At 39.1% G+C, this 25,779-nt stretch overlaps 1 protein-coding gene across 1 annotated transcript in view; it reads left to right on the top strand.

The window, feature by feature from the left end:
* The window catches only part of SLX4IP (SLX4 interacting protein), a 187,159-nt gene that overhangs the window by 12,482 nt on the left and 148,898 nt on the right, over positions 1-25,779 (top strand). Inside the window, exon 2 of the mRNA XM_063078482.1 lies at positions 9,674-9,729. Coding sequence (XP_062934552.1) covers positions 9,703-9,729 — 27 coding nt within the window. The 5' untranslated portion in view covers positions 9,674-9,702. The remainder of the gene's footprint in view (positions 1-9,673; positions 9,730-25,779) is intronic.

Raw genomic sequence — 25,779 nt, 5'->3', positions numbered from 1 at the left:
TTAAAACAGATGGCTCAAAGCCTTTGCCTGAAGTCCATGCAAATCCATGTAAGAGAAGCTTGGAAAATATCACATTAGCCTTGGTCCCTTAGTTTTTGAGGCCCATCTGATTAAGAATGGTGAGAAAAAAGAGATGCAGGAGAGAGGCACTCTGACAGCTCATGGGAAGCCCACAAGAGCAGGCAGATGATCCCACAGACCTGCTGCTGAGCAGCTCTGGCTAGGAGCCAGCAGCTCAGAGGGGCGTTGATAGTCCAGTGTGGTTATGGTTGACCTGGAAGATCAAAGAAATACTCAATGTATGGTATTTTTTATGAACATTGGTAAAGATTCAGTATATTTTTGGTAATTTTCCCTAAAAATGTAGGGGGGCATAGAAAACTGTAGTAGAATTGTAGAAAAATATAACCTTAATGTATGCAGTCTTGTAACAAATGCTTAAGCAAAGCAGCTTCTAAGGAGCCATACAAGGGTCAGGCCCGAGCACACTAAACATTAATAGCCCCCACCCCGTTCCAGGAAATGACTGGTTCCTTATCTAAAGGCCACCTGGCCAGGCCCCGGGGAAGATAAACGATTGAGAAATGCAGTATTGGGGTGCCAGCCTGCTAAAGCCCACCTGTAAACTTAAAGGTGCCACAGATAACCAACAACTCATCCTGTCACAAGATCTGTTCAGAAAAACTGTATAGAAGCTGCTTGTATTGTAAATTCGGGGTCACATGTCTTGAATGCTGAGTGACCCCAGCATGCTAGAAATAAACTCCTCTTGCTTGATTGCATCGGACTCTGTCTCGTGGTCTTTGTGAGGTGAGCTATCCCAGCGTGTGGGGTTTGTGCATGGTGCACGGATCTTACAAAAACAACAAAAACAAAAAGGTCATATGCCTAAATGCCTCAGCTCCACTTATCTGGAATATTTCTTCATCTAGCAGACATTTTCTGACCACCCTCTAGTGTTAGGCATTGCTCTGAAGGCCACTCACCTACCAGAATGTACTCCTGTATTATTGTGAAAATGTGTTTGGTCTTTATCCCAGCCATCTGTTGTCTCCAAAGTGATGAGTCTTTTTGTACGCTAATGATGTCTGGCAGTCCCTAGGTAGCTTCAGGGTAGGGGGTGGTCACAGGAAAGATCAAGGCAGGACTTTTAGACCCACCCCCCAACTCCTGGGGAGGGGAGAGGGGCTGAAGGTTAAGTTGATCACCAGTAGCCAATGATTTAATCAATCATGCCTATGTAATGAAGCCTCCATAAAAGCCCAAGAAGCCTGGGTTTGGAGAACCTCTAGATAGCTGAACACGTGGAGGTTCCTGGAGGGTGGTGCACCCCGGAAGGCATGGAAGCTCTGTGCCCCTTCCATACCTTGCCCTATACATCTCTTCATCTCCTTTGTAATAAACAGTAAATGTAAGTACATGCTCCTGAGTTCTGTGAACTGCTCTAGCAAAGTAATCAAACCCAAGGAGGGGGTTGTGGGAACCCTGATTTATAGCTGGTTGGCCAGAAGTTCCAGAGGCCTGGACTTGTGACTGGCATCCGAAGTGGGGAACAGTCTTGGGGGCTGAGCCCTCAGCCTGCGGGTTATGATGCTATCTCCGGGTAGATAGTGTCAGAATTGAATTGAATTAGGGGACACCAAACTGGTGTCTGCTGGAGAATTGCTGGCTTGCTTGCTAGTGGGGAGAAATCCCCACGTTTGGTCACAGAAGTCAGAAGTTTGTCTTCTGTGTTGCTTGTTGCTGAGTAAAAGTAGAATAAAAACGGTTTGTGTTTTGTTTTTCCGAACCCCTTCCACTGTGGGTGTGATTTTACTGTATGTGGTGCTTGGCAAATTGATTCAGTTCATTTCAGGTTTCAGTTCACCATTTAATTCATTCCTAGCATCTGTGCCTAATGCTGTAATGAGCCAAAGGGAGGATGCTTTCTTTATCTGAAATGACTTTAGCAAATATGCAAGCTGAAGGTTTGTGCATCTGTCTGTCCAGATATGTTATGGGCTTTACCTTGGTAGAATTCATTTATCTGTATGTGTCTCTTTCTTTGATTAGCAAGAGAACCACTACTCATGTAGCTTTATTTGAAGTCATACTCTGTGTTGGTAATTTGTGCCTTGGACGGAGGTGGGGTGGTATTCTGAGGGAGGAAGGTCACACCTACCTCAGCAGCCCAGTTAGGCATAGACTTTGGCAGTTCTGTAGGTGACAGATGGTGCTAGTTTGCCTTCAGTGGGTGTGACAAGGCTCCATCTCCTGGCCTGTTCCCATAAGTTTTCATTGAGGGGATAGATGGCAGGGCTGGGAGTAGGTGGTCTGTAAGACTTCTTTTAGCCTTAAAATTGTGACTTTGAGTCTCCAAACATTGTGAAAACAAATGAAAAAATCATATACTTTGAGGCAGAATGCCTGATGATATTAAAAATGGACTAAAAATATTTAAAATATATTAGTTTCTTTTTTTCATGTAGCCTGTTTTACATTGACAGACCATAATATTTTATATAAAAATATATGCTTTTCAGTTCTAGATTCTACAGATTCTGTTTTTGAGATTGGGCTTCAGTGATACTTACTGAAGAATACAGACTTCAAAAAGTAAATATAGCTGCTGTTGCTTTACTGATAAAAGTAAGAACAAAAAACAGTCCTCCCTACCACCCCTTATTGTGAGTTCAAAATGTAACCTTCACTGTAATATGGTTCATAATTTACCCAATGGCAGATGTGGTCTGAAAGCCTTGTGAGGCCTTCTGTGTGGTCTGCCTGTCCTTTGGCAAAGGAAGGACATATGGGGAAAACAGTTTATAATCAGAGATAATTAGATCACATGCACTTCACCTTTGGTTGGGTACTTGCTTACAAAACTCTGTCCTCTTCTCCATCTCGCTGATCCACTTGAGTACTCTTTAAGTACCTCCATTGAGGACTCCCTTAATTTTCAGCAGTTATTTAAGCCTGATTTAATATATTTAAGGGGACTGATTTTATGTTTATCTGGCTCAAATAATATAATTAAAAGACTTATCTCAAGTTTTCAGGACATCCTTTGTAAATGTTTTCAAACACATGTTCCTGATTTTCCAGGAACTTTTTTTTTTTCGTTTACATCTATGTCTGTATGGGCTTGCTAAGATGAACATCATTAAAATTTTTTCTAAGTTGGGCTGGCTGGTTAGCTCAGTTGGTTAAAGCTCAGAACAAGGTGTAAGGTTTGGATCCCCATACCGGTCATCTGAAGAAAAAGAAAAAAAAATTTCTAAGTCATATACATAGTTATTCAGAGAATGGAAATGACTAAAGTGATTTAGAGTTTAGATAAAGGTATTTTTGTCCATTTAAAAAGTAGAATCAAAGGTTATCAGATTTTTAAAAAATCATCAAATTCATCAGATTTTTAAAAAAATCACCATGGACTGAATAATAGTAATTATTAACACTCACCAAAGTCCTAGTGTTAAATAAATCATTATATTGGGTGTTTTTATATGTCATTTTATTTAGTCCTTTCAATAATTTTGAGTTAGTTGTTGTTATCCCTGCCTTGTAAATACGGAATTCAGGACACAGAAATAAGTGCTTTTCTTATTTAAAAAAAACCCCAAATATTCTCAAACTGTGCTGTCCTTTATGGTAGCAGCTAACCCACAAATATCTATTGAGCAGTTGACAAGTGACCAGTCCAAACAGAGATATGATGGAAATATATAATACCTGATGTCAAAGGCTTAGTTAAAACAAGAATGTAAATATTTTTATATTGATCCCATGTAGAAATGCTAATATGTGTTGGATATATTGGGTTATACAAAATATATTATTGAAATTAATTTCACGTGTTCGTGTGTGTGTGTGCACGCTTGTGTGTGTGTGTGTGTGTGTGTGTGTGTGTGTGTCTGTCTGTCTGTCTGGTATGGGGAACCAAACCCTTGACCTTGTTGTTACAGGGCTGCGCTTTAACTGAGCTAACTGGTCAACCAATTTCAACTGTTTCTGTTTACCCTTTTATTAAATGCAGCCACTAGAAAGTTCAAAATTACATTTGTGGCTTGCATTATATATCTGTTGGACAGTGATGCTCTAAAAGTATCTGTGCACACAATTTCAACAGGCAGATAGTTCCATGCACAAGCCTTGTGAATGATGGCATCCTTCCCTGTCTTCCTTCCAACATATACTTCACCTCTCTTCATCTCGTTCTTCAGGTTGGGGCAGAGGTCAGCACTTAAGAATTGGGTCCATATTGCTAAATTACTTGCCATGTGTTGGGAAAATATAGGAAAGTGGTTAGAGCCCCTCAGATGTTCAGAATCGTGCCAAGTATTTGATGTAAATATGCACGTGTGCCCAGATATTCCTTGGCTATTGTCTAATGTAATTGCTCATGTGCACCCAGGTGTCCTGGGTTATGGCTTAAGTAAAAAGGATGAGTGGCTCTGTTCCACGCTGCTGCCCACCCTTGGGATGCCCTGGGAAGGGGATGGGGGGGCCATGAGGAGGCCCTACTGCTGGTGGAGGCTGTTGTTGCTGGGGCCCCCAGGGCCCTGTGAGAGGCTCCCGCCACCACCGGACCTGTAAGCTGCCGGACCTGTAAGCTATTGCTGCCGTTGCTGAGCACTGAGCTCAGGACTGAGCTCGTGTCGTCTGCCAACAGCTCCTGGAATCTTTCCCAATTACCTAACGTGGACCTGCGTGTGAGGGGTCTGGTGACCCAGTCTGTACAATGGGTTTGAAAGGTCTGAGCCCTAGCCCTGACAATATAAATGGACACTTAGTATAACTAAAACAATGAAACATTTTGGCTTTAGTTATGATTTGCCTTACTTGACAACTGGCATAGTCATGTATCTTTACACCATATTTCTGCTTTGTTTTAACTGTTGTGATTGTTTTTATTTATTTTTTTTCTGCTTGGCTTGTTTGAAAAATGTTTGTTATTCTTATTGTTATTGGTTTTAGGCTTTGCTTTTGAAATATTCCATTAATATTAAAGAGAGCTTTTGCTCCCTTTTACTCCTGTGCCTTCACTACATACATTTATATACACACATACACACATTTCCCATCCTCCTAATATCGTTGTAAATGTAATATTGTTTAGGTCAAGATTCAGTGTGTGTTATTATGACTATAAATGCTAGCCATAACTGAACTGTGTGTTAAGTACTCTTTACTTCTTATTTTCTGCACAGTTTTTGTTTATCCTGAAATCAGTAATTCAGTTACGTAGCTTCCCATGTACCTGTTCTAATTCAATCTCTTATTCTTTTCCAGTTGTCTAAAATTCGTCTACATGCATGTAGACCATCCTGGACATGCCTCTGTTGGAGCCTTGTGACCTGTTCTAGTCTGGACCTGGTCTATCTATTGGTTCTCCCTGGTCTATCCAGGGCTGTCATGCAGGGATCTCCTTCTACCAGATCCTCGGCTTTCCTCTGCCTTTCTCCTATGTCAGCCTTCCCTTTCCTTTTTGTTTTCCTCTTTCTTGGTTAATTCTTCATTTTGGTGAAGCACCTCTTCAGCTTCCTGAGAAAAGATGCATGGGAAATACATTTTTAAAGACCTTGCATGTCTGAAAATGTTCTCCCCTCATGTTTAAATGTAATTGGAGGCTGGAAACAATTTTCTTCAGAATTTTGAAGATATTTCTTCACTGCCTTTTAGCTTCCATGTTACACCTCTTTTCCCTGTGTAATGGAGACGAAAAAAAGAATTAGGTGATTACTCAAGCACGTATGCATTGAGGCCCAGACAGACTACACTTCAGTAATTTCCTCATTAGGAGGGCAAAACTGAATGTGTCAGCCCCCTCCGAAGTTAGCCTCTCCCTTTTATTGTATAGGAAGTTTTACAAGAAAATTCAGTTGATTTAACCATTACAAAAACACAAGGATATCGACAGAATTATGGCTAACAAATGGAAAACTAGTAACATCATTAAAATAAGCAAAGTGACATTCCATAATGCAATTTGCAAAAGGTTAAGTGATCCACCAACAAAAGCTTGTTCTTGGCAAATACTGTGTTTTCCTGCAGCAGTTTCCTCAGTATTTTTACATAACAATTGGTAGGTTAACCTGCTCTCAAGGGCATCTGTTCTTGAGAGCCAGCAACTTTGCTGTGTAACAATTCTATATCCACAACAGAGACTTTAGCCTGGGGAAAGTTTCCTGTCTTTTGCAAGGTTAACATTTCTATATGTAATTCTAGAAAGTTAGGTTAAACCTGAACCTACAGGGCTTTGGAAACTAGACCCTGTGAAATACATTTGCTTTATAAATGTTAGTATACTCCACACTTCCAGAGTTGCTTTGGTCTATTTGGAGCCAATTCTGACTCCTGATCCTTTGTACCACCCCAACCCCCCAACTTTGTAAGATTCTTTTTGTCCCCTATGCCTAAAATTTCACACCCTAATGTGGGTCTATTTCCATTCTAATTTCCAGGTGTTGGACCTGCTTATACTGGTCTTTTAATTTAGTCTTATTTTTCATCTTTTTTATTTTTGTTGAAGTTTCTGAGAGATTTACTAAACTTGATCTTCCAAACTTCCTATTTTTTTTTTTTGGATGGTTGGCTGGTACGGGGATCCAAACCATTGCCTTGGCGTTATAACACCGTGCTCTAACCAGCTGACCTAACTGGCTAGCCCCCCAACTAGGGGGTAGTATTTACCATTTTATTGCTAAACACTGTTCCATTGTATGGATGTATCACATTTTGTTTAATCATTCATCAGTTGGTGGACATTTGGGTTGTCTCCACTTTTTGGCTATTATGAATAATGCTGCTGTGAACATTTCTGTATAAGATTTTGTGTGGACATAATATTTTTATTTTTCTTGGGCATATACCTAGGAATGGAAATGCTGGGTCATATGGCAACTCTGTTGAACGTTTTAAAATACTGGTTAACTGTTGTCCAGAGTGGCTGTAACATTTTACATTGCCACCAGCAATGTATGAGAATTCCAACTTATCCGCATTCTTGCCAGTATCTACTATTGCTTGTTGTTTTGGTTTTTAGCCATCCTAGAGGGTGTAAAGTGATATCTCATTGTGCTTTTGATTTGTATTTCCTTAATGGCTAATAAATGTTAAGCATCTTTTCATGTGCTTATTGGCCATTTGTATATCTTCTTTGAAGAAATGTCTATTTAACTCTTTTGCCTATTTTTAAGTTGGGTTATTTGTGCTTTTATTGAACTATAAGAGTTCTTTATATATCCTGGACATGAGTCCCTTATCAGATATATGATTTTCGCTGACCATAGTTGTGAAGGACACAATCCTGAATGCCATAATTCTGACTGTTGAAATCTCTAAAGGGCAAAATCCCTAAAGTCTAAGATTACTAACATCTAAAATCCCCCAAATCCCAATCCCGAAGGGTTCAAGGGAAGGAGTTTCTTCTTTTGGGTGGGGGAAGGGTTTTTGTTTTGTTCATTTTTTTTTTTTTCCTTTAGTATTTTTCCTTCTATTTTAAATTGTCAGCATTATTTTTTACAATTCATTATGCTGTTTATTTCGTCTTTGTATCATTTTCAGTATTGGATGTATTAATTGTATAAAGACTATTAAAGACTTCTCATCTGTTTTATGCATTTTTTACAAATTTGGCTCAATGAAGTGCATTTTTATAATGTTGACTTCGTGTGTAAGCATTGTGCATGGATGCAGAAACATTGAAACTTCCTCTGTAAATGAAGTGATATCTTTTTTGTACATCTGCATTTATGAAAGGTAAAATTTCTTGAGCTCTTGGCTTTTTGGGGTGACTGCATATCGGTGGTGACCCATTGTGGGGTTTTGTTTGTTTTCAGCAGCTGGACAAAAGGGGATCCTTTTGGGGATACAAATCCTTGACCTTGGTGTTATTGGCACTGCATACCACTGAGTGATCAAACCAGTGAGCCCCACATTGTGGTTTTAGATCCATCTCATCTAAAGACTTAGGTTATTTATCACGGTATTTCAGATGACCTCAGTTATCTGCTGAGTATACACAGTTACCAACCATAGTGATACACATTTATACATTTTACTTTTTGACCTGTTTCTTTATGAGTACAGTTCATCTGCTCATAACTTTTATACCCGTGCAACTGTCGTTAGTATACTTGAGTGCTTATGCTTACAAAAATAAGTATTATTGCCTGTTTTATTGGGTAAAGTGCCCTATGAAATGTTCTGTTGTTTTTGTTTCTCAAATAAACCCTTTTCTAAAAATATAAGTAAATATCTTTTGAATAATTTTTAAAATTATTCCTTCCAGAGTTATATTTTCAGGATTATTTTCAGGATTTTGATCTTTTGGGATTGTGATTTTCAGGATTTTAGACTTCAGAATTTTGATCTTTCAGGATTATGGCCCCAAACCATTGTGCAAATATTTTTTCCCATTCTTTTATTTTTATTTATTTATTTATTTTTTACAGTGGCTGACCAGTACAGGGACCCAAACACGTGACTTTGGTGTTATAACACTGTGCTCTAAACAACTGAGATAATGAGCCAGCCCCTATTTTTTCCCATTCTGTGAGTTGTGTTTTTACTTTCTTGGTTTGAGGTATAGAAGTTTTTAATTTTGATGAAATGTAATTTACTATTATTTTTCTTTTTTCACTTGTGCTTTGGTATCACTTCTAAGAAACTTACCTAATGCAAGGTCACAAAAATTTACACCGATATTTTCCTCTAGGAGTTTTAAAGTTTTAGCTTTTACATTAGGTCTTTGTCTATTTTGAGTTAATTTTTGCATGTAGTGTGATGTAGAAGTCCACCTTCGTTATCTTGCGTGTGGATATCCAGTCATCCCAGCACCATTTGTTGAAAAACTATTTCCCCATCAAACTGTCTTGGCACCCTAGTTGAATATCTGTTGCTCTGGTTAGAAACTGTAGAGGATATTGCTGAATAGAAGTCTCAAGAGCAAACATCCCTGCCTTTTCCTTATCTTAGGGGAGAAAACATGTCTGTCACCATTAAGTATAATTTTAGCTGTAAGTTTCTCATAGGATACATTTTATCAGGTTGAGAAATTCCCTTCTATTCCTATTGTGTTGGACGTTTTTAAATCATAAAAGTGTTTGGAGTTTTCTTAATTTTTTTGTGCTTGAGATGAGCATGTGCATTTAAAAAATTCTATTAATGTGGTGTATTATATTGACTGCTATTAAATCACCCTTGCATTCCTGGGATAAAGTCAACTTGGTTGTGATGTGTATAATCTTTTTTATATGTTGCTAGATTTGGTTTGCTAGTATTATGTTGAGGTTTTTTGTTTCTTTATAAGGGATATTGGTGTGTAGTTTTCTTGTGATGTCTCTGTCTGATATTGGTATGAGAATAATATTGGTCTCAGAATGATTTGAGAAGTCTTCCTTATGCTTCTATTTTTTAAGAGTTTGTGAAGGGTTGTTATTAACTTTTCTTTAAACATTTGATAGAATACACCAGGGAAGTCACTTGGGACTGTGCTTTTCTTTGTGGACAGTTATACTTTAAAGTTACTAATTCATATTGTATTTTGGTTAAGGACAATTATAAGTGAATATTCATCTCATGAATACCTATTGCTGTCTTATTATTTAGCCAGCCTTTCTCCTGTATAATATACAAATAAAAAGAAATTTTGATATACCTGATTATAACTTTGTTTTTCCTTCTCTTAAAGGTCTGTAGTTACTGTGGAATCAGTAAGCCATGGCATCTAAGAAATTTGCTGTTAAAGTAAGTAATGCTTAATAGCCTTATTTAAAGTGGTTAATCACTTTCTAATATAACTAAGTTCTATGTTAATTGAAAATTAAGTTCTGAACTTTCTACTCTTTTCATTTGTGACTCTCAAACTTTTAAGTAGACACATTGAAAATTTCTATTTTAACAATGAGATGGGGGATAAAATTAAAAGTTCATATGGTTGTGAGGAGCTCCTTGCTTAAAGGCTATTGTAATATGCTTTCTGGTCATAACTTGGTTCTTAAAGTTAAAAATTATCATTCACATTTCATGTCCCTGGCATGATTTCTGATTATGACAAAGCAGATAAAAGGTCAAAGCAAAAGAAGCAGGCAGCAAATACTGCAGTTGGGTGAATGCCAGGAGAGGGTTCTCTTGCCTAGCTGCCCTCTTTTATTTTCCTCTTATAAGTGTCCCTTCTCCATTCCTTGATGGCTGGGGTTGAGACCTTCTCAGGTATGGAGGGATGGGAGAAGCCTGTGTGAGGAGTGGTAGGGAAGGAGAGCGGAAGAATTGGTAAATAGTATGAGATGTTGGAGATGCTTTCCTATATGTTAGCTGGCTTTCCTATATGTTAGCTGTATTTTAGGACATTTTCTATATGCTAATGTTATCTTAACTATGAGTTTAAGATGTCCAAATATAAATTAGAGCAGTTAGTTGACCAGATTATATACTGTTTAATATTGTAGTTCTGTGTTATTTTTAACCAAGCCAGTGTTTAGATTTACCAACATATTTATAAATTTCATTGTTTACAATTATTTCTTGTGTCTGTATGTTTTTTAGTAATTTTTTCTGTGAGAGTGTGTAAGTGGTGAATTTTCGCTATTTGTCTAAAAAATGTGTTTCAGTCAATCTAGAAAGATATTTAGTTGATTTTAGAATTCTAGGTTGAACATTATTTTCCTTCAGCACTTTAAAAATATTTTTCTATTCTGGAATCTGTTATTACTACTGAGAAATGTTTTAGTTATCTATTGATGATTAAAAAAACACCTTAAAATGTCATGGCTTAAAACAGCAGCCATTTTATTATCCCTCTTGATTCTGTAGGCAACAGTTGGGTGGTTTCTCCTTTTGATGTTGGCTAGGGCTGCAGTTATCTAGGGACTTGATTTAGGTGGAACATCAAAGATGGCATACTCATGTGGCTGGCAGTTGATGCTGGCTATGGTTTGAATCTCACCTGTGTCTGTCAGTTGTCCCTCAGTTCTCATCCACGTGGCCACTCTGTGTGGGTTGGGCTTCTCATAGCATGGTGGCAGAGTTTGGAAGGTAGTGTCCTAGAGCAAGAGGTGTAAGAAGAAAGAAGTGCAATTTGCCAGTCCTTTGAAGACCTACACTTAGAAGTCTCAGATGCCACTTCTGCTGCATTCTATTGGTTAGAGCACTCACGGGGCCAGCCCGGAGTCCAGGAAAGCTGCATCTCTAGATATGGGAAGCAGCATGTGCTCACAGGGAAGGGGGAAATAGGGGTGCTTCTGTGGAGGCTGATCACGACAGAAATCTACTGTTTAATGTGATCCCTTTCTTGGTTATGTGTCTTTCATCTCTATTTGATCTTAAGATTTTATTTTTGTCTTTGATGTTCTACAGCAGGTATAGACGTTTAAAAAATTGTCTGGCTTGGGAAGCAATATACATCTTCAGTTTGAAGACTGAAGTTTTTCTCAGTTTTGGAAAATTCTCAACCATTTTTCTTCAGCGTACTGCTTCTCCTAATTCTTTCTTCTCTTTTTCTGCAACTTTTATTTGAAGTTTTTAGATAGTCTCATTTAACAGTTTTTTATATGCTGGAGGAATGAGATTAACTTGTTAAAGGCTGAGCCTTTGCAGTCTCTCTACTCAGTAAAGGACTGGGCCTCTTGAAAACCTCTGTCAAAACTAGGTATGGCCCAGTAGGGCAGATGGTCCTGGTCAACCACAGAGCTTGCACCCCAGGACTCATGACAAAGATAGGTCTGTTAATTTCCAGGCCATACACACCGTAGTGGTGGATCCTGCTACCATATTGTTCCATCTTACAAGCTGTACCTGCAAGGCTTGGGAATCCAGCTTTCAGATCATGGTAGGCAGGGGAGTTACCCCATCCAGTATTAAGCTAGCAGGATAGGGTTAGAGACAGGGTTCTGACACATCATATTGAAGGTTCTACACATCACATTGTGATTATATCCCTGCCTCTGATCACACAGGCAAGGGCCAGTGCTTCCCCAATCATGTAGCTTAAAAGCCCCATGGCCCAAACATTGTAATCCTTTCTCAATGTCTGGTATTGAGCCCTCCCAGATTCCTCTGTGCTGCACCAGAGTGTCATGGCAGCAGTTGACCTGCACAAGTGCTATTGATACTGCTACCATGTGCCTTTTCCAATGAACGCTGCTCCAGTAGGCTTGTGTATTTCATGACCATTGCCCTTTGCTATTTTTCTGCCTCTTATCTCTCTATGTTGCATTCAGAGTACTTTTTAATCAGACTTCTTCCAGTTTACTAAAATCTCTTCATCTGCTTCATTTAATCTGCTCTTTCACCTGTTTATTTTTAGTGAGTGTATTTTTAATTTAAGAATTTATATGTGGTTATTTTTTAAAAATTTGAATTTTGCCAGTGCTTTTTTTATGTACTCGCCCAATGTATTAGTTTGTTTTTGTTGCTTACAGCAGAATACCTGAAACTGGGTAATTTATAAGAAAATGAAATTTATTTCTTATCATTTGGAGGCTGAAAAGTCCATAGTCCTGGGGGTGTATCTGGTGAGGGCCTTGTTCTTGGTGGGAACTCTCTACAGCAACACTGAGAGTCACATGGCGAGAATGGGCTGAGCAAGAGTGAGCTAACCTCCTCACTTGCCCTCCTTTTAAAGCCATCAGGGGGCTTGCCAGTTAGCTCAATTGGTTGGAGCACGGTGTTTTAACACCAAGGCCAAGGGTTTGGATCCCCGTACAAGCCAGCCACCAAAAAAAAAAAAGAAAAGAAAAGAAAAAAAGCCATCAGAATCAGGCCCATCACTCCATGAATGGATCAATCCATTCACCAGGGTACAGTTCTCGTAATCTAGTCATCTCTTAAAGGCCCGACCTTTGAATTACCATACTAGGATTTCCCACCCTCTTAATACTGTTACAATGGAGATTAAGTTTTTAATACGTGAAGTTTTGGGGAACACATTTGACCCATAGTACCCTTTTTTTCCTCGATGTTTCCATTTTCTCCTTTTACCTCCTTTAGAATTTTAAACTAATTTATTTCATAGTGTCTTTTAGATTGTCTATTATTTCTACTATCATTTGCTAAGTGTGGAGAAATTGGTAATTGAAATTGCGGGATTGCTTATGTGTTTGTAATTTTTGATTGTGCATTTGTTTTCAGTGACCTCTCTCTCATACACATACACACGCTTGCACGTGCACACACAGGTAGAAAGATCTATGAGCTCTGCAGAGTAGTTGAGCAGTTTCAAGTTTACTTCTGCTGGAGCCATTGGCATTTCAGTGGTTTTGGGCCAGATTTTATATTAATTTCATGGCTTGCGATTCCACTGTCTTGTGGGCCCACAACAGAGTTTGTTGCAAACTTGATGTTTTTTGTATTTTGCAAAGACTCCCTCATTTTTTTGCTGTTCTCTCTTTTTCCTGCCCCTACCCCCAAAAGTCCTGAGTGGATGGCAAGTTTTCATGTTGCTTCCCTTGGTCAATGAGCAGAGATTTTTTAGTTGCATTTTCATGAAGGTCACAATTTCTCAAGGGAATGAAGTAAAAAGCGTTATTGAATAGGTCCTGCCCCAACAAATTTAGAGTTTTGTTTATGGACAAACTTACCCATATGTACCAGAAAGTATGTGAGACTATTTACCAGTTGAGTACTTATTTATGTGTCAAGCATTGCATTATGTGTTAAAGGGATACAAAGAACTATAAGTTGAAGTTTTTCACAACTTCAGGCTTAACTATAATGAGTTGATTCCCAGCTCCCCTTTCTGTTCTATGCCTCTGGGGCATTGGTGTCCCGACCCGCGGGATATTCAACGCAGACCCTGGAGGAGGGAGTGGGAATTGGATGGGACAAGAGACAAGAGAAATGGAGACAAGACAGTATTCTGATCAAGTCTTGTTTATTAGCCAGAAGGTCACAGCTTATATAGCCAGCAGGAGGGAATCAGCAGATAAGGAAGTGAGCAGCAGATGGTTTCCGGGAAAAACCACAGGCAAGTCTTTCCAGGAAACGGAAAATTCCCCTGTTATCTATGTCAAGTTGCAAAGTTACCCACACCCATAGTGCACACAAGGGGGAGGGATGGAAGATAACAGCAAACAAGGCTCTGGTGTATTGAGATATAGAATGGCTAAGGCCAGCAGTTTCGGTCGCAGCTGCGGCAGAAATCCCCAGTCCAGCAAGTAAGGGAATTAACTGCATGGCTCTCTTGGCCCTCCCAACTATGTGATCAATGGAAGGGAAGGGACAGGCTCGTCTCCGGGTATAATGTCTACATCGGGTAGGAGAGAAGCTAAAACACACAATCCCGTCCAATTAGTGAGTAATTGGGTATAAGCCTCATTGTTCCCACAAGCAAAGACTGAGCCATTCTGAGCACACAGGGGAGTGGAGATGTTAACAACTGTCAAACACTGAGCGAATGTGGCAAAGCCAACATTAATTTCATAACTATTGTTAACTGAGGGAGAGTGGTAGCAAGAGGAATTAGTAAACTGTAAAGGCTGTACCTGTAAAGGAAGGGTTAAGGAGCACTGTCCCTCAAAGGAGTAATTGGAAAGTGAAGTGGGGAAAGCAAGGGGGAGAGACTGTCCTACTCTTAAGCAAAGCCAGCAGTTCTGACCAAGTTTAAAATTGGAGGCATTTAGCAAGCTATGGGTAGTTTGAAGGATGCTGGAGGTCTGGGGGTTGAGTTTAAACTCGTCCCTAGCCTTAGGCAAGGCTATGGGGTGATATTGTAACGGGGGGAACAAAGTTTTGATCATTTTTTCTATTTTTCTTTGTACCTTAAATGTCCTAGCCTGATCTTGAGGGCCTCCTCTGTCAGATACATGAATAGGAGCAGTAAGGGACCAACACACAGGTTGGCCCACTGTGCCCGTGCAAGGGGCTAGGCTATATTTAGACAAGGGTGATCCGACAGCGGAGGGGGGAGATGCAAACTCCCCTCCGAAAGACCCTGAATAAATTTTATCTAAGGTGGCTGTATAATATGTACTGTTTCCATGAGTGCATAGCTGAAAAGCAGAGTAACAAGAACTATGCATAGAATCAGCAAAAGTCTGACAGGGGCATGGGCCAGGGTGCCCATCAGCAGAGGTATAGCCCTAGGCTTATTGACACACTGCCACTCGAGGGATGACGTCCCTAAGTAAATTCCAATAGGGGGGCCGAGCCCGTGGCGCACTTGGTAGGGTGCTGCGCTGGGAGCGCGGTGACGCTCCCGCTGCGGGTTCGGATCCTATATAGGACTGACTGGTGCACTCACTGGCTGAGTGCTGGTCACGAAAACGACAAAAAAAAAAAAAAAAAATTCCAATAGGAGGAGGCAGTAACGGGGACCTTTTCCGGCCCGAAAGTCTCAGAAATCTTGTAAAGCGTCTCCAACTTGAGACCGCTTTTTATAATTAATAGTCCCTTCTTCTGGGAACCAAGGACAAAGATTCTGCATGAAATCAAAAAATCTTAATAGACAGAGTTGTTTTAACCTTTACTCCTTGTGTCTTTAAAGCCTTTTGTAACTGTCTTATATAGACGTCATGACAACTTAATTCTTGTCCCATTATCAGGCGCGCTTACTCACCTTATCCTGACGTGGCAGGTTCCTGCGGCGGACAAAGGTTTTACTCTTTCGTTTTCAGTGGTCGACCCTCCGATGAGCCGTCTTCCTCACGGTATCACCCCCCCCATCCAGTGCCCCACGTTGGGCGCCAGAAATGTCCCAACCTGCGGGATATTCAACGCAGACCCTGGAGGAGGGAGTGGGAATTGGATGGGACAAGAGACGAGAGAAATGGAGACAAGACAGTATTCTGATCAAGTCTCGTTTATTAGCCAGAAGGTTACAGCTTATATAGCCAGCAGGAGGGAATCAGCAGATAAGGAAGTGAGCAACAGATGGTTTCCGGGAAAAACCACAGGCAAGTCTTTCCAGGAAACGGAAAATTCCCCTGTTATCTATGTCAAGTTGCAAAGTTACCCACACCCATAGTGCACACAAGGGGGAGGGATGGAAGATAACAGCAAATAAGGCTCTGAGGCGTAGAGGCAATAGCCGGGCTCTATGGCTCCAGACACATTGGGATACCAGCTCTCAGTCTTCCTTGCTCTTATATCCCGGTTCCAAATATTCTGACAGCTAGGCTTGACCCTTCTAAAAGGGTGATTATTACTGATTAGTACTGTTAGGAGTTTATTAATTTTATTCTTTTTAGCAAACCAATTTCTGGCTTTGATTTTTTTTTTTCCTCGTACTATACTTCTTTTCTGTTTTATTAATTTATTTTCTTATCTTTATTATTTCTTTCTACTTTCTTTGGGTGAATTTACTCTTTTTCCAGCTTCTTAAGGTAATATATACATTTAAAGCTATAAATTTCTCTCTAAGCATTATCTACTTTAATTGTATCCCTCATGTTCTGATAGGGATACAATTAAAGTAGGGATTGTGTTACCATTCAAGTCAAAATGATTTCTGATTTTCATTGTGATTTTTTTTTTAGATGTTTTTGTTATTTAAATACATATTGTTTAATTTCTATTTGGGAATATTCTAATAATCCTGTTGTTATTGGTGTTTAGCACAGTTTCTCTGTCTGTTTTTGGTAAATGTTCCATAACCACTTGAAAAATGTGATGGTTGTAGGTGCAGTGAACTGTTCTTATATATATATATCACTTAGGTCAGGTTTGTTAATTGTGCTGTAAAAATCTGCTATGCAGTTACTAATATTTTTATCCACTTGCTCTATTAGAGAGATGTATTAAAATCTCCAACTATGATTTTAAATTTGTGTATTTCACTTTTTAGTTTTATTGACTTTTGGTTTGAATATTTTGAGGTTATGTTAATAGATAGATATACATGTACAATTGCTGTATCTATCTGCTGAATTAAATTTTTAATTATTGTGAAATGTCTTTATCTCTAGTAGTACTTCCTAACCTAAAGCCTACTTGGGGCCGCCCGTCGCTCACTTGGGAGAGTGTGGTGCTGATAACACCAAGGCCACGGGTTCGGATCCCATATAGGGATGGCCAGTTAGCTCACTGGCTGAACGTGGTGCTGACAACACCAAGTCAAGGGTTAAGATCCCCTTACCAGTCATCTTTAAAAAAAAAAAAACAAGGGCCGGCCCGTGGCTCACTCGGGAGAGTGCGGTGCTGATAACACCAAGGCCTCGGGTTCGGATCCCATATACGGATGGCCGGTTCGCTCACTGGCTGAGCGTGGTGCTGACAACACCAAGTCAAGGGTTAAGATCCCCTTACCGGTCATCTTTTAAAAAAAACAAAAACAAAAACAAAAACAAAAACAAAAAAAACCCCTAAAGTCTACTTGTCTGATATTAGTATGGCCTATATTTGAGATCCCTTAACCATGGGTTCCTACTGAATTCCCAAAGCCTTGTCAGTCAATAAGCCCCACCCATGTACACATAGTTTCAAATCCCATGAGGACTGCTGTATATCATGCTTAGAAAGTAACCAGTCTGATTGGAACAGGACATAGGGTTTCAGGAAAGACATCTCCAACAAAAAGTGAAATGAATAAAATACCTAATGTGTTTAAATGTATTGAGAAGAGGTTTTTTTTTTAGGCCTGTTAGATAGTGTGGGAATGATTTAGTCATAGGAATACAGGAAACTAAACAAAAGAAAAATGATGCAACCCTTAAGTCTAAGTAAACAAAAGATTGTGCAAGATTGGAAAGCAAGCATAGTATACTACATGGCTCAGCTTTGAACAAAGGTTACATTTCATAATATTGTGAAGCTTTGGAAGGCTGAGGAGGAGACCTGTGGGAGAGTGGGTGTATTCATTGAATCCTCATTTTCCTTAGACTGTTATGTATACTGAAATCATAAGAAATTGTAGTATGAATGTAGTATTTAGAAATACGGTGGTAAATACCAGATCAAGTAGCCAAGTTTTTATTGTGGTAGCCTCTGGTGAGTGAGAGTTGGGGTGGGGGTGGGGTCTGGGTGGGGCAGAATACCTCTGTTTTTAATATGTCATATTAGTCTGTGTCTATGCATTAATATGAAAAATTAAGTGAATAAACAATATTTAAAATGAATTAATCAACTTAGGCAAATTGTTCGTACAGATGCATCTTCTTTCAACTCTCTGGGTTGAAAAATACTTGGATAGAGCATGGTTTCCAAAGGAACAGAAAAACAGATGAATGTCAGATAGTTTCCCACTTGCCTCTGGGTTGTTTATTCTAAGACTTCCCCTGGAATGGTATTAATTATTCATGTAAACAACTTGTCCTTCTTCAAATGAAGAAAGGTCTTTTGACCTTCCTGCATTTAAGAGAGCTTTTTTTTTCTTCTTTTTAACTGCTGTGGCCCTAGCCTTGAACTCTTTCTTATAACTGCCTCCTATGCCAGATTTTCAGGAAATGGCAGCAATACATGAGATGAGAGTCCTTGGAACTAGAACTTTCAGGGCCTCTTGACTTCTGGGCCACTGCAGCTCATGGCAGGGAGGTACGTCCTATACTTCCGTGACTCTTGTCTCAGTTGAAGGCACATGTCTCCCCAAGGCTCCATAGTGATCTTAAACCCCAGCTCTGAACCCATCCTAATATTTTAAAATTTCCAAAATTAAGAACTCTTTAGGGTTAAGGGAAAGGTCTTAGATCAGAGGTTGGCAAATTACAGCCCACATGCCAGCTGATTCTCTTTGTAAATAAAATTTTACTGGAATATAGCCACTCCCATTTGTTTAAATATTGTCTGTTTTCATTCTACAGTGGCTGACCATATTGCCTGCAAAGTCTGAGATACACGCACATGAGCATGCACACACACACTGATTTATGTATATAATATATATATGAATATATCTCTTACAGCCCATCTCAATTCCTATTAGCAATATTTCAAACGCTTAGTAGGCATAGGTGGCTAGTAGCAGTTATATTGGACAGCACAGGTCTAAATCATTGCATCCTTCTATACTCCCACGTCCTTGCACCTTGTCAGACAGAGTAAGCATTCAATGAAGTTACCTTGGATTGAATTGGCTGCAAGTGTAGGGTAAATTAGCAAGGCCAAAGCAAGGCTATTTCCTTTGAAAGTAGAAGCAAGAAATGAGCATGGGCATATAATGTATTAATCATGGATGTTTATCCATTAACACAAAACTTGAGTAAAAAAGTAAGTTGAATAATAAATTATTGATAAAGTGTCAAATAATTGATAAAGTGTCAAATAGTATGCATGGTGTTTGTCTACCTGGAGAAAGTTTATGGGTACATCTCTTGCTTTAGGGGTATTTGAAAAAGTATAGATTGTTGCCAGGCCTCACTTCCAATAATAATTACGTCTTATGATTTAAAATTTTCAGCTTGGGTTGCAGCGGAGTAGTACTGTGAAAGTTTCCTACCTCATTGTCTGTCTCTGTTTGGAGATCATTTCCTCTGCTTCTTGCATCTGTTTTCTTGGATTAGTTAGGTATTATACCCAAGTCTAGATTTCTTTTGGCTACAAAGCTTGCTCTGCTGCCTCCCCACCCCCAACCCACTTTATTGTGGGTGGGAAAATTTTTGTTGGGAGGGCTTGATTAATTAGAAGGGATTCCTGGCTTTCCTAGCAGCGGTAGCCTGGGAAGATTACAGGGACTGGTTTAGTGACAGGCCAATCTGTATTTAAGGAAATACTCGGACCAGCCAGATTTCCCTGGAATGTGGATCTGGCTTTGTCTTCCACAGGGAATGTGTAATGACTGCCTCCTCCTCCTCACCCATTCCAGGAGGCTGAAAACTTTTAGTTTTTTACTTTCACTGTTGATAGTTGTCTACTTTTTATCCTGGAGGGGTCGGGGGCTGGTATTTTGGGGTAGGAAGCCTGAGTTGTCATTTTCTAATCTTATGTAAGAGGTTTAAAGTTTTATTAATGTTTGGGAGGAAAGGAAAGATTTTACTTGAAACAAAACAAACAAAAACTTCTCTGCATCTTTTTTAATCTATGTTTTTTCTTTCCACTCCTTTGTAGCAATTATAGTTTTATGTTCTATTCTGAGTTTTAGTTAACCTTAGTCTTTGCATTCCTTAGAACACCACAAAACGAGAAATATGCTGGAGAATTGACAGTAATTTCCCCTTTATAGTAAAAGTAAAAGTGAAGAGCAGTGCTTTAAACTCTCAAAGAGACAGTGAATAGCACATGGTAATTACTAGGCTTTTGTCTTGCTCCTTTTCCTCAATGAATAACTTAAGTCCTGTGTCCTAGGGTTTTAGTCTGCCTAAAGGGGAATCTGGTACTGACTTTATCAGTGCTCATTTGAAAATTATTGCATTGATTTTGTGTATCACATTGAAAAAAAACATTTATGCAAACATTTTCATATCAGTTGAGTTCTAGGTACTGATTTTTTACTAAGTTTTAAGAGAATAAAACTGAAGTGCCCTAATAGAATAAATCACAAAAGTTTTAAATGGTTATATTCTTTACTAAAAATAAATTTGAACGACGAGTGTGTAACCTTTATCCTTGAGAATGCTTTTACAAGGACGTTTGTCTTTTTGAAACTTTTCGGAGTCCAAGAAATACCTCTGTATTTCTTCTCCTGATTCTTAAACTCATCTTCCATTTCCTCAATTCTGTCTGTTCCTTATAAGAGCTTTATGTTTTAAAGACATATAAGAGCAATGAAAGTTTGCATAGTGGCCGATGCCATGCTCAAACTGAAGTAGGCTACTGTTTTCCCTGGCTGGATGTTGTCTTGTCCCATTGCATTGCCCATACTGGGAACTGTATTCAATCAAATCTGTACTGACTGCTTGATAGCACCAAAATAAGATTGATAAAAGTACACCAACAGTCACCCAGTTAGTTCTGTCTCAGGCTTAAAGCTCTTAGGTACCTTTTCACTCAATAAAAAATTTGCTCTGACTTTCAAAGTTCTTGTTGTACTCAAAATGAAACTTCCTTTTCTGTGTTCTCTCTGCCTTTCTGGCCAGACACCCAGTTTTCTGTACTTCACTTTCCCAGTCCTTTCCCCATGTGTATAAACTTATCTTTTTTTTTTTTGGATGACTGAAAAATGTTTAAATATAGCCCTGGCTGCTTATCCTCTTTTGGTCTCAGCTTTCCACCTGCTTCCAAGAAATTTCTGCCAAAATTGATCCCTAAAACCTCAAACTGAGAATTAAGTTTGTCATAGTTTTCATCTAAACTGGCTTTTGCTTTGAAAGTCCCTCTCAATACCTTCACACACCCTGGGCTTCCCAAATGATGTCTTCTAGTCCTTCATTCACAGTCTTTTATTTAATACATTTATCCTTTGCAAAGTATCTTGGATTTGCTCCTTCTCTTTCCTTTTCTTACATATTTAAGCTTTTATTATCCTTGCTGCTTGTCTTTCCACATTAATTTCTGAATGATCTCTGTGCCTCTTGTCCTACCATTCCAGTTCATCTAGACAAGTGCCAGTTATAATGTTTTTTTAACAACATTTTCATCATGTTATTTCTCTGTTTAAGTGATTAGAGTAATTGCTTTTGTTTAATCATATCTAATCTAAACTCTCCAGCCAGATTAAAGGCACACTGATAATTGCTCTCTCCTTCCTCTTTAACTTTGAACCATCTTTCATCTTGAAACTTAGGAACATGGCCCACCTATTTCTATGAAACTGATGTGTTTGTGTTTCCTACAGTCATCTGACCTGTGGCTTTCTCTCTTGTTATCTCTTGCTTTTCTTTCCTTGGTCCATGCCCATTAGCTTTTTCCAGGCTTGACCAATGAATGAGTTGCTTTTTCTCTAATACATGAGCTGAACTTTTCCCGTGTTAATTACCCTCTCGCTTTGTGTTCCTTTGACTGTTATGTGTAGCTTATGTTGTCATGTTTTAAATATATTCTCCGATTGTTTGTATATATGTATGCATACGCTTTTATACATACTGTTCCTCCCTCTGAGAAGGAGGACCTGTGCTCTGTTTCTTTCATATCTGCACAGGCCTTGAATATTCTATAGCAATTCTGAGGTGCCCAGTACTCCTCACTTTTCTTGTTCCAGAGATGAAGTTTCTTTCCTCATGGCTCATGGAAAACAGGAAGTCACTCAAACTTAGAGTTATTTCTTACTGGTCTTTTTTCAGTTCCAGTCAGAGAAAGTTGTAATCCTTAATTTATGGTATTTCGTTTCTTAAAAAAATTTCATCTCAACTTATTTCTCCTTTTAAGAGTCCACAGTTCCATTTTGAAGTATTTTTAATAATTCTTTTGAAAATAGCCTCTGTTAATAACCAAAACGACAATCTGTAGAATTTGCTTCTACATGTCCTTTAGAAAAGTAAACTGTTTCAGTATAATGGTTTTAATTATCTGGACATTATATTTTATTTTAATTAACTCCTTAGTGTTAGACCTTGATACTTTGTTTCCAACATTCATACAAAGCATGTGTTTTTATTACTTATTCTTGTGTAAAAAATAATTCTTACTAGAAAAATAGACAGGATCTCTCACCAAGTACTGTATATGAACTCAGTAAGTACCTTGAATTCTCTCTGAGGGCTGTAGAGGGCATCATTGTTCTATGTTTTGTAAAGTAACTGTGTCTGCAGACACTGATCCAAGGAAGCACAGCAACTTATGTGCTTTTCGCTGGCTCACTCCGATTGTCATGAAATCCTCAATGCCTGTTTGTTTGCCTGGTAGTTGTGTGCATCCAGAGCCTGCTATGCACATGTATATTTAGGTTGCTTCTTCCTTAGGGTCCCCCTCTCTAGGATATACCACCACTAAATGCTGAAGTCATGACAACAAGAACTATCTGAAGTGGCCTCAAGGCAAGCACTCTGAATGACACAAGACTGCCTCTTGTGTGCTTCTGGTCCAGATTCAGGAACCTGGAAATGATGTGCTGAGAGCAGGGATCCTCTTTGTCCTTGAAAAGCTTTGGGACCCCAGCCCAACCCTGGTCCTAGCAGGAAAGGCTAGAGAGGGTCTGCTGGCACTGAGGAGTCCTTGAAGTCATAGTGTTAGAATCATTACTTCTCTTCCTACTTACCTCTCCTGATTGTTATCATTACTGTCAGTGTGGGGGATGCTTGGTTGAGGAAGTAAGGTGTGGGGTGGGGATTGACAGAGTGGCCTTTGCATTCTACAGTCCCTGGGAATTCTATGGAAATGACATTCTACTGAAATGGCCTAAGTGTGCAGCGTACTAGTCATCCACCAAATAATGTAGAGATGCACAGTGTTTACTGATTGTCCTTTTAAATACTTCTCTGGTAGCAGCCTTTTAAAATATCCATGATTGTGTAATAGAGGAAACTAGGCCTCTGTGTGCATTGCTTTGTCACATGTGAGTAGCATGTGACAATAGCATTCTGATTTTAAGACTATTAGAAACATCAGATTACTAATAGGTACCGTATACAGTCACATGCACACATGCACACACACGTGCTATATTTTGCAAGCATGATATGAGGTGAAAAAGAATATTATGCTGTTTGTTCCACAAAGATATAACATCATATAGATTCTGGTGAGGCATGTACCAGGTCTAGCATCTCAGTTCTCGTTACCTATAAAATTCACTATATATTAGGAATTAGTATTGAGATCGTGTCTAGTTTTAAATTTCTATGCTTCTCTATAATCTATTCATGTTACTCTAGGTTCTTTTATAGTGATTTGTGAAATTAGATTATCAGATTTTTGAGGAAGGGATTCTAGAAGGTGAAGTTAGCATCAGACCTTTAATCAGGATTCCTGAATTCATTTTGTGGTTTCACCTGTGAGAATTGGATGACTGGGTGAATTGTGTTACCTCTGAGCATCTTGTTCTTCAGCTATAAGATAGGAATAACAGCACTATCTGTTTCACAGGATTTCTTTTGGGTGTCAACTTAATAATAAAAGATATGATGTTGTGAAAATGTTTGGGAAGCTAGCATTTTATGCAGGCTCTCAGTAATTATTTAACAGCAATGTTCTGTATATGAGAGAGACTTGGCCTTGATTTCTTATTTTTTCCCAGTCTCATAATTCTTTGGATTGAGGGCTAGGCTAATTCTTTTCATATGTGAGGTCTCAATTATCTTCATATATCCCTGCCATGCAAGGCCCTGGGTTATGCAGAAGAGACACAGACAAGGCTGATGATAGCCTGTCCCTGTCCTCAGGGAGTCTGCAATGAGAAATTAATGTGTCACACTTTAAATAGCGTAGGTTAGTGGAACAGAGATACCAGAGCACCCTGCATTGCTGAGTCATGACCAAATGAGTACAGTAGTTTTGTTCAGATCTGTTTCTGAATGGGATGTTGTGCCAAAGCCATAGGTCAGTCAGTCTGTTGGATGACCTATTTATATGTAAGTTTTTACACTATGGGCTACAGTGGCAGGTGACCAGGATCAGAAGTCACAGGTGTTGGATCTTGGTCCTTGCTATTGATTCCCGACTAGAGATAGGTCAGTTAACCTCTTTTGTTTCAGTTATCTATCTCTACATAACAAAACAGCCCCAAACATCTCACAGTTTAATCCAGTCAGGCAGTTTTTCTGCTTTAAATCTTATTGGCTGGAGTCACTCACTTGGATGCATTTGGTTACCAACTGGGCTGCAAAGCTCAAGAATTTACTTACTATGTTCAGTACTTCTCCATGATGCCTCTCTTGCAAGGTGTCTCATCGTTCAGTAGTCTAGCTTGAGCTCCCTTCCAGCATGGCAGCTGGCTTCCCCAGAGATTGTGAAAGTAGAAGCTTCTAGGCTTCCTAAGGGCTACCTCTGGAACTGACATGCTGTATTTCCACCATTTTCTATTGGTCTGTAAATTACAAAGTCCAGAGGAGAGGAAATAGACTCTACCTCTTAATGGGAGGAGCAGTGTGCATATCTAAGGGACAGGAGGGATTGTTGGTGGCCATCTTTGGAGATTGTTTACTATAGTTTCCCTATGTATTGTATGAGGTGTTGAATAAGGGAATCTCTAAAGGCCTATCTAGCCCTATCTTTTCATAATACTATACATTTTTATTATAGGGATTTTGTGTGTGTGATCTAGTATAAAGCATTTGGGCTTTGGAGGCAGCATGGATTTACACCTTGGGAAGTGACTTGAGTCTTTCTGAGCTTTTGTACTCATCTGTTAAATAATAGGGTTAATTAAATAGGGTAAATGCTAACTCATTTCTAGGATATTTGTCCATCTTAGCACAGAGTCATCACTCAAAGTGTTAGCAACATTTCCCTTTCCCTTCCTTATTACCTGATATGGACTTTTGAAATCCAACAGTAGTTGAAGACATTAATTGAGGTTTTTGGTTTTTTGTTGTTAAATTCTAACATAAAGGTGTTCAGTTATTTAATTGCATTTTGCTAAGATGGGTGTTAAGATATTTTTCTAAGAACAGGAGTTCAGACAAGACTGTTAAGTTTCTTTATCTGTTTTGGCATTATAAATTATCCTCAGAACACTGTTGCAATTAAGAAAGCAGGTGTAAAAATAAGTTGTTTGGAATACCTTTGGTTGTGAACAGCTGAATTATTTGGCATTTTTAATAACTTTTGTCTGGAAAAAAGAAAAAGCCATTTGGGGTGGCCAGCATTCAGTCTGGCTGTTTTGGACCATGGCAATGCTTAGCCTGGGGACAGGCTGTGAGGTGAGACTGGGGCTTGTGCTTCTACTCCCATGCTAAATGGTTGAAACCACCTGTGTCAGAAAGCCCAGGGATTAAGGGGGATAGGAGAGAAGAGTCTGTAGTCGCTAAAGCACTGGTTCTCAGAGTGTGTTCCCTGGACCAGCAGCATTAGCATCTCCTGCACTAATTGCAGCATGTTTATCATACTGTTATTGTG

The sequence above is a fragment of the Cynocephalus volans genome, chromosome 1 (assembly GCF_027409185.1).
Source record: "Cynocephalus volans isolate mCynVol1 chromosome 1, mCynVol1.pri, whole genome shotgun sequence".
Classification (NCBI taxonomy): Eukaryota; Metazoa; Chordata; class Mammalia; order Dermoptera; family Cynocephalidae; genus Cynocephalus; species Cynocephalus volans.
Note: the sequence above shows the minus strand (reverse complement) of the source record. Positions and strands in the feature narration are given on the sequence as shown.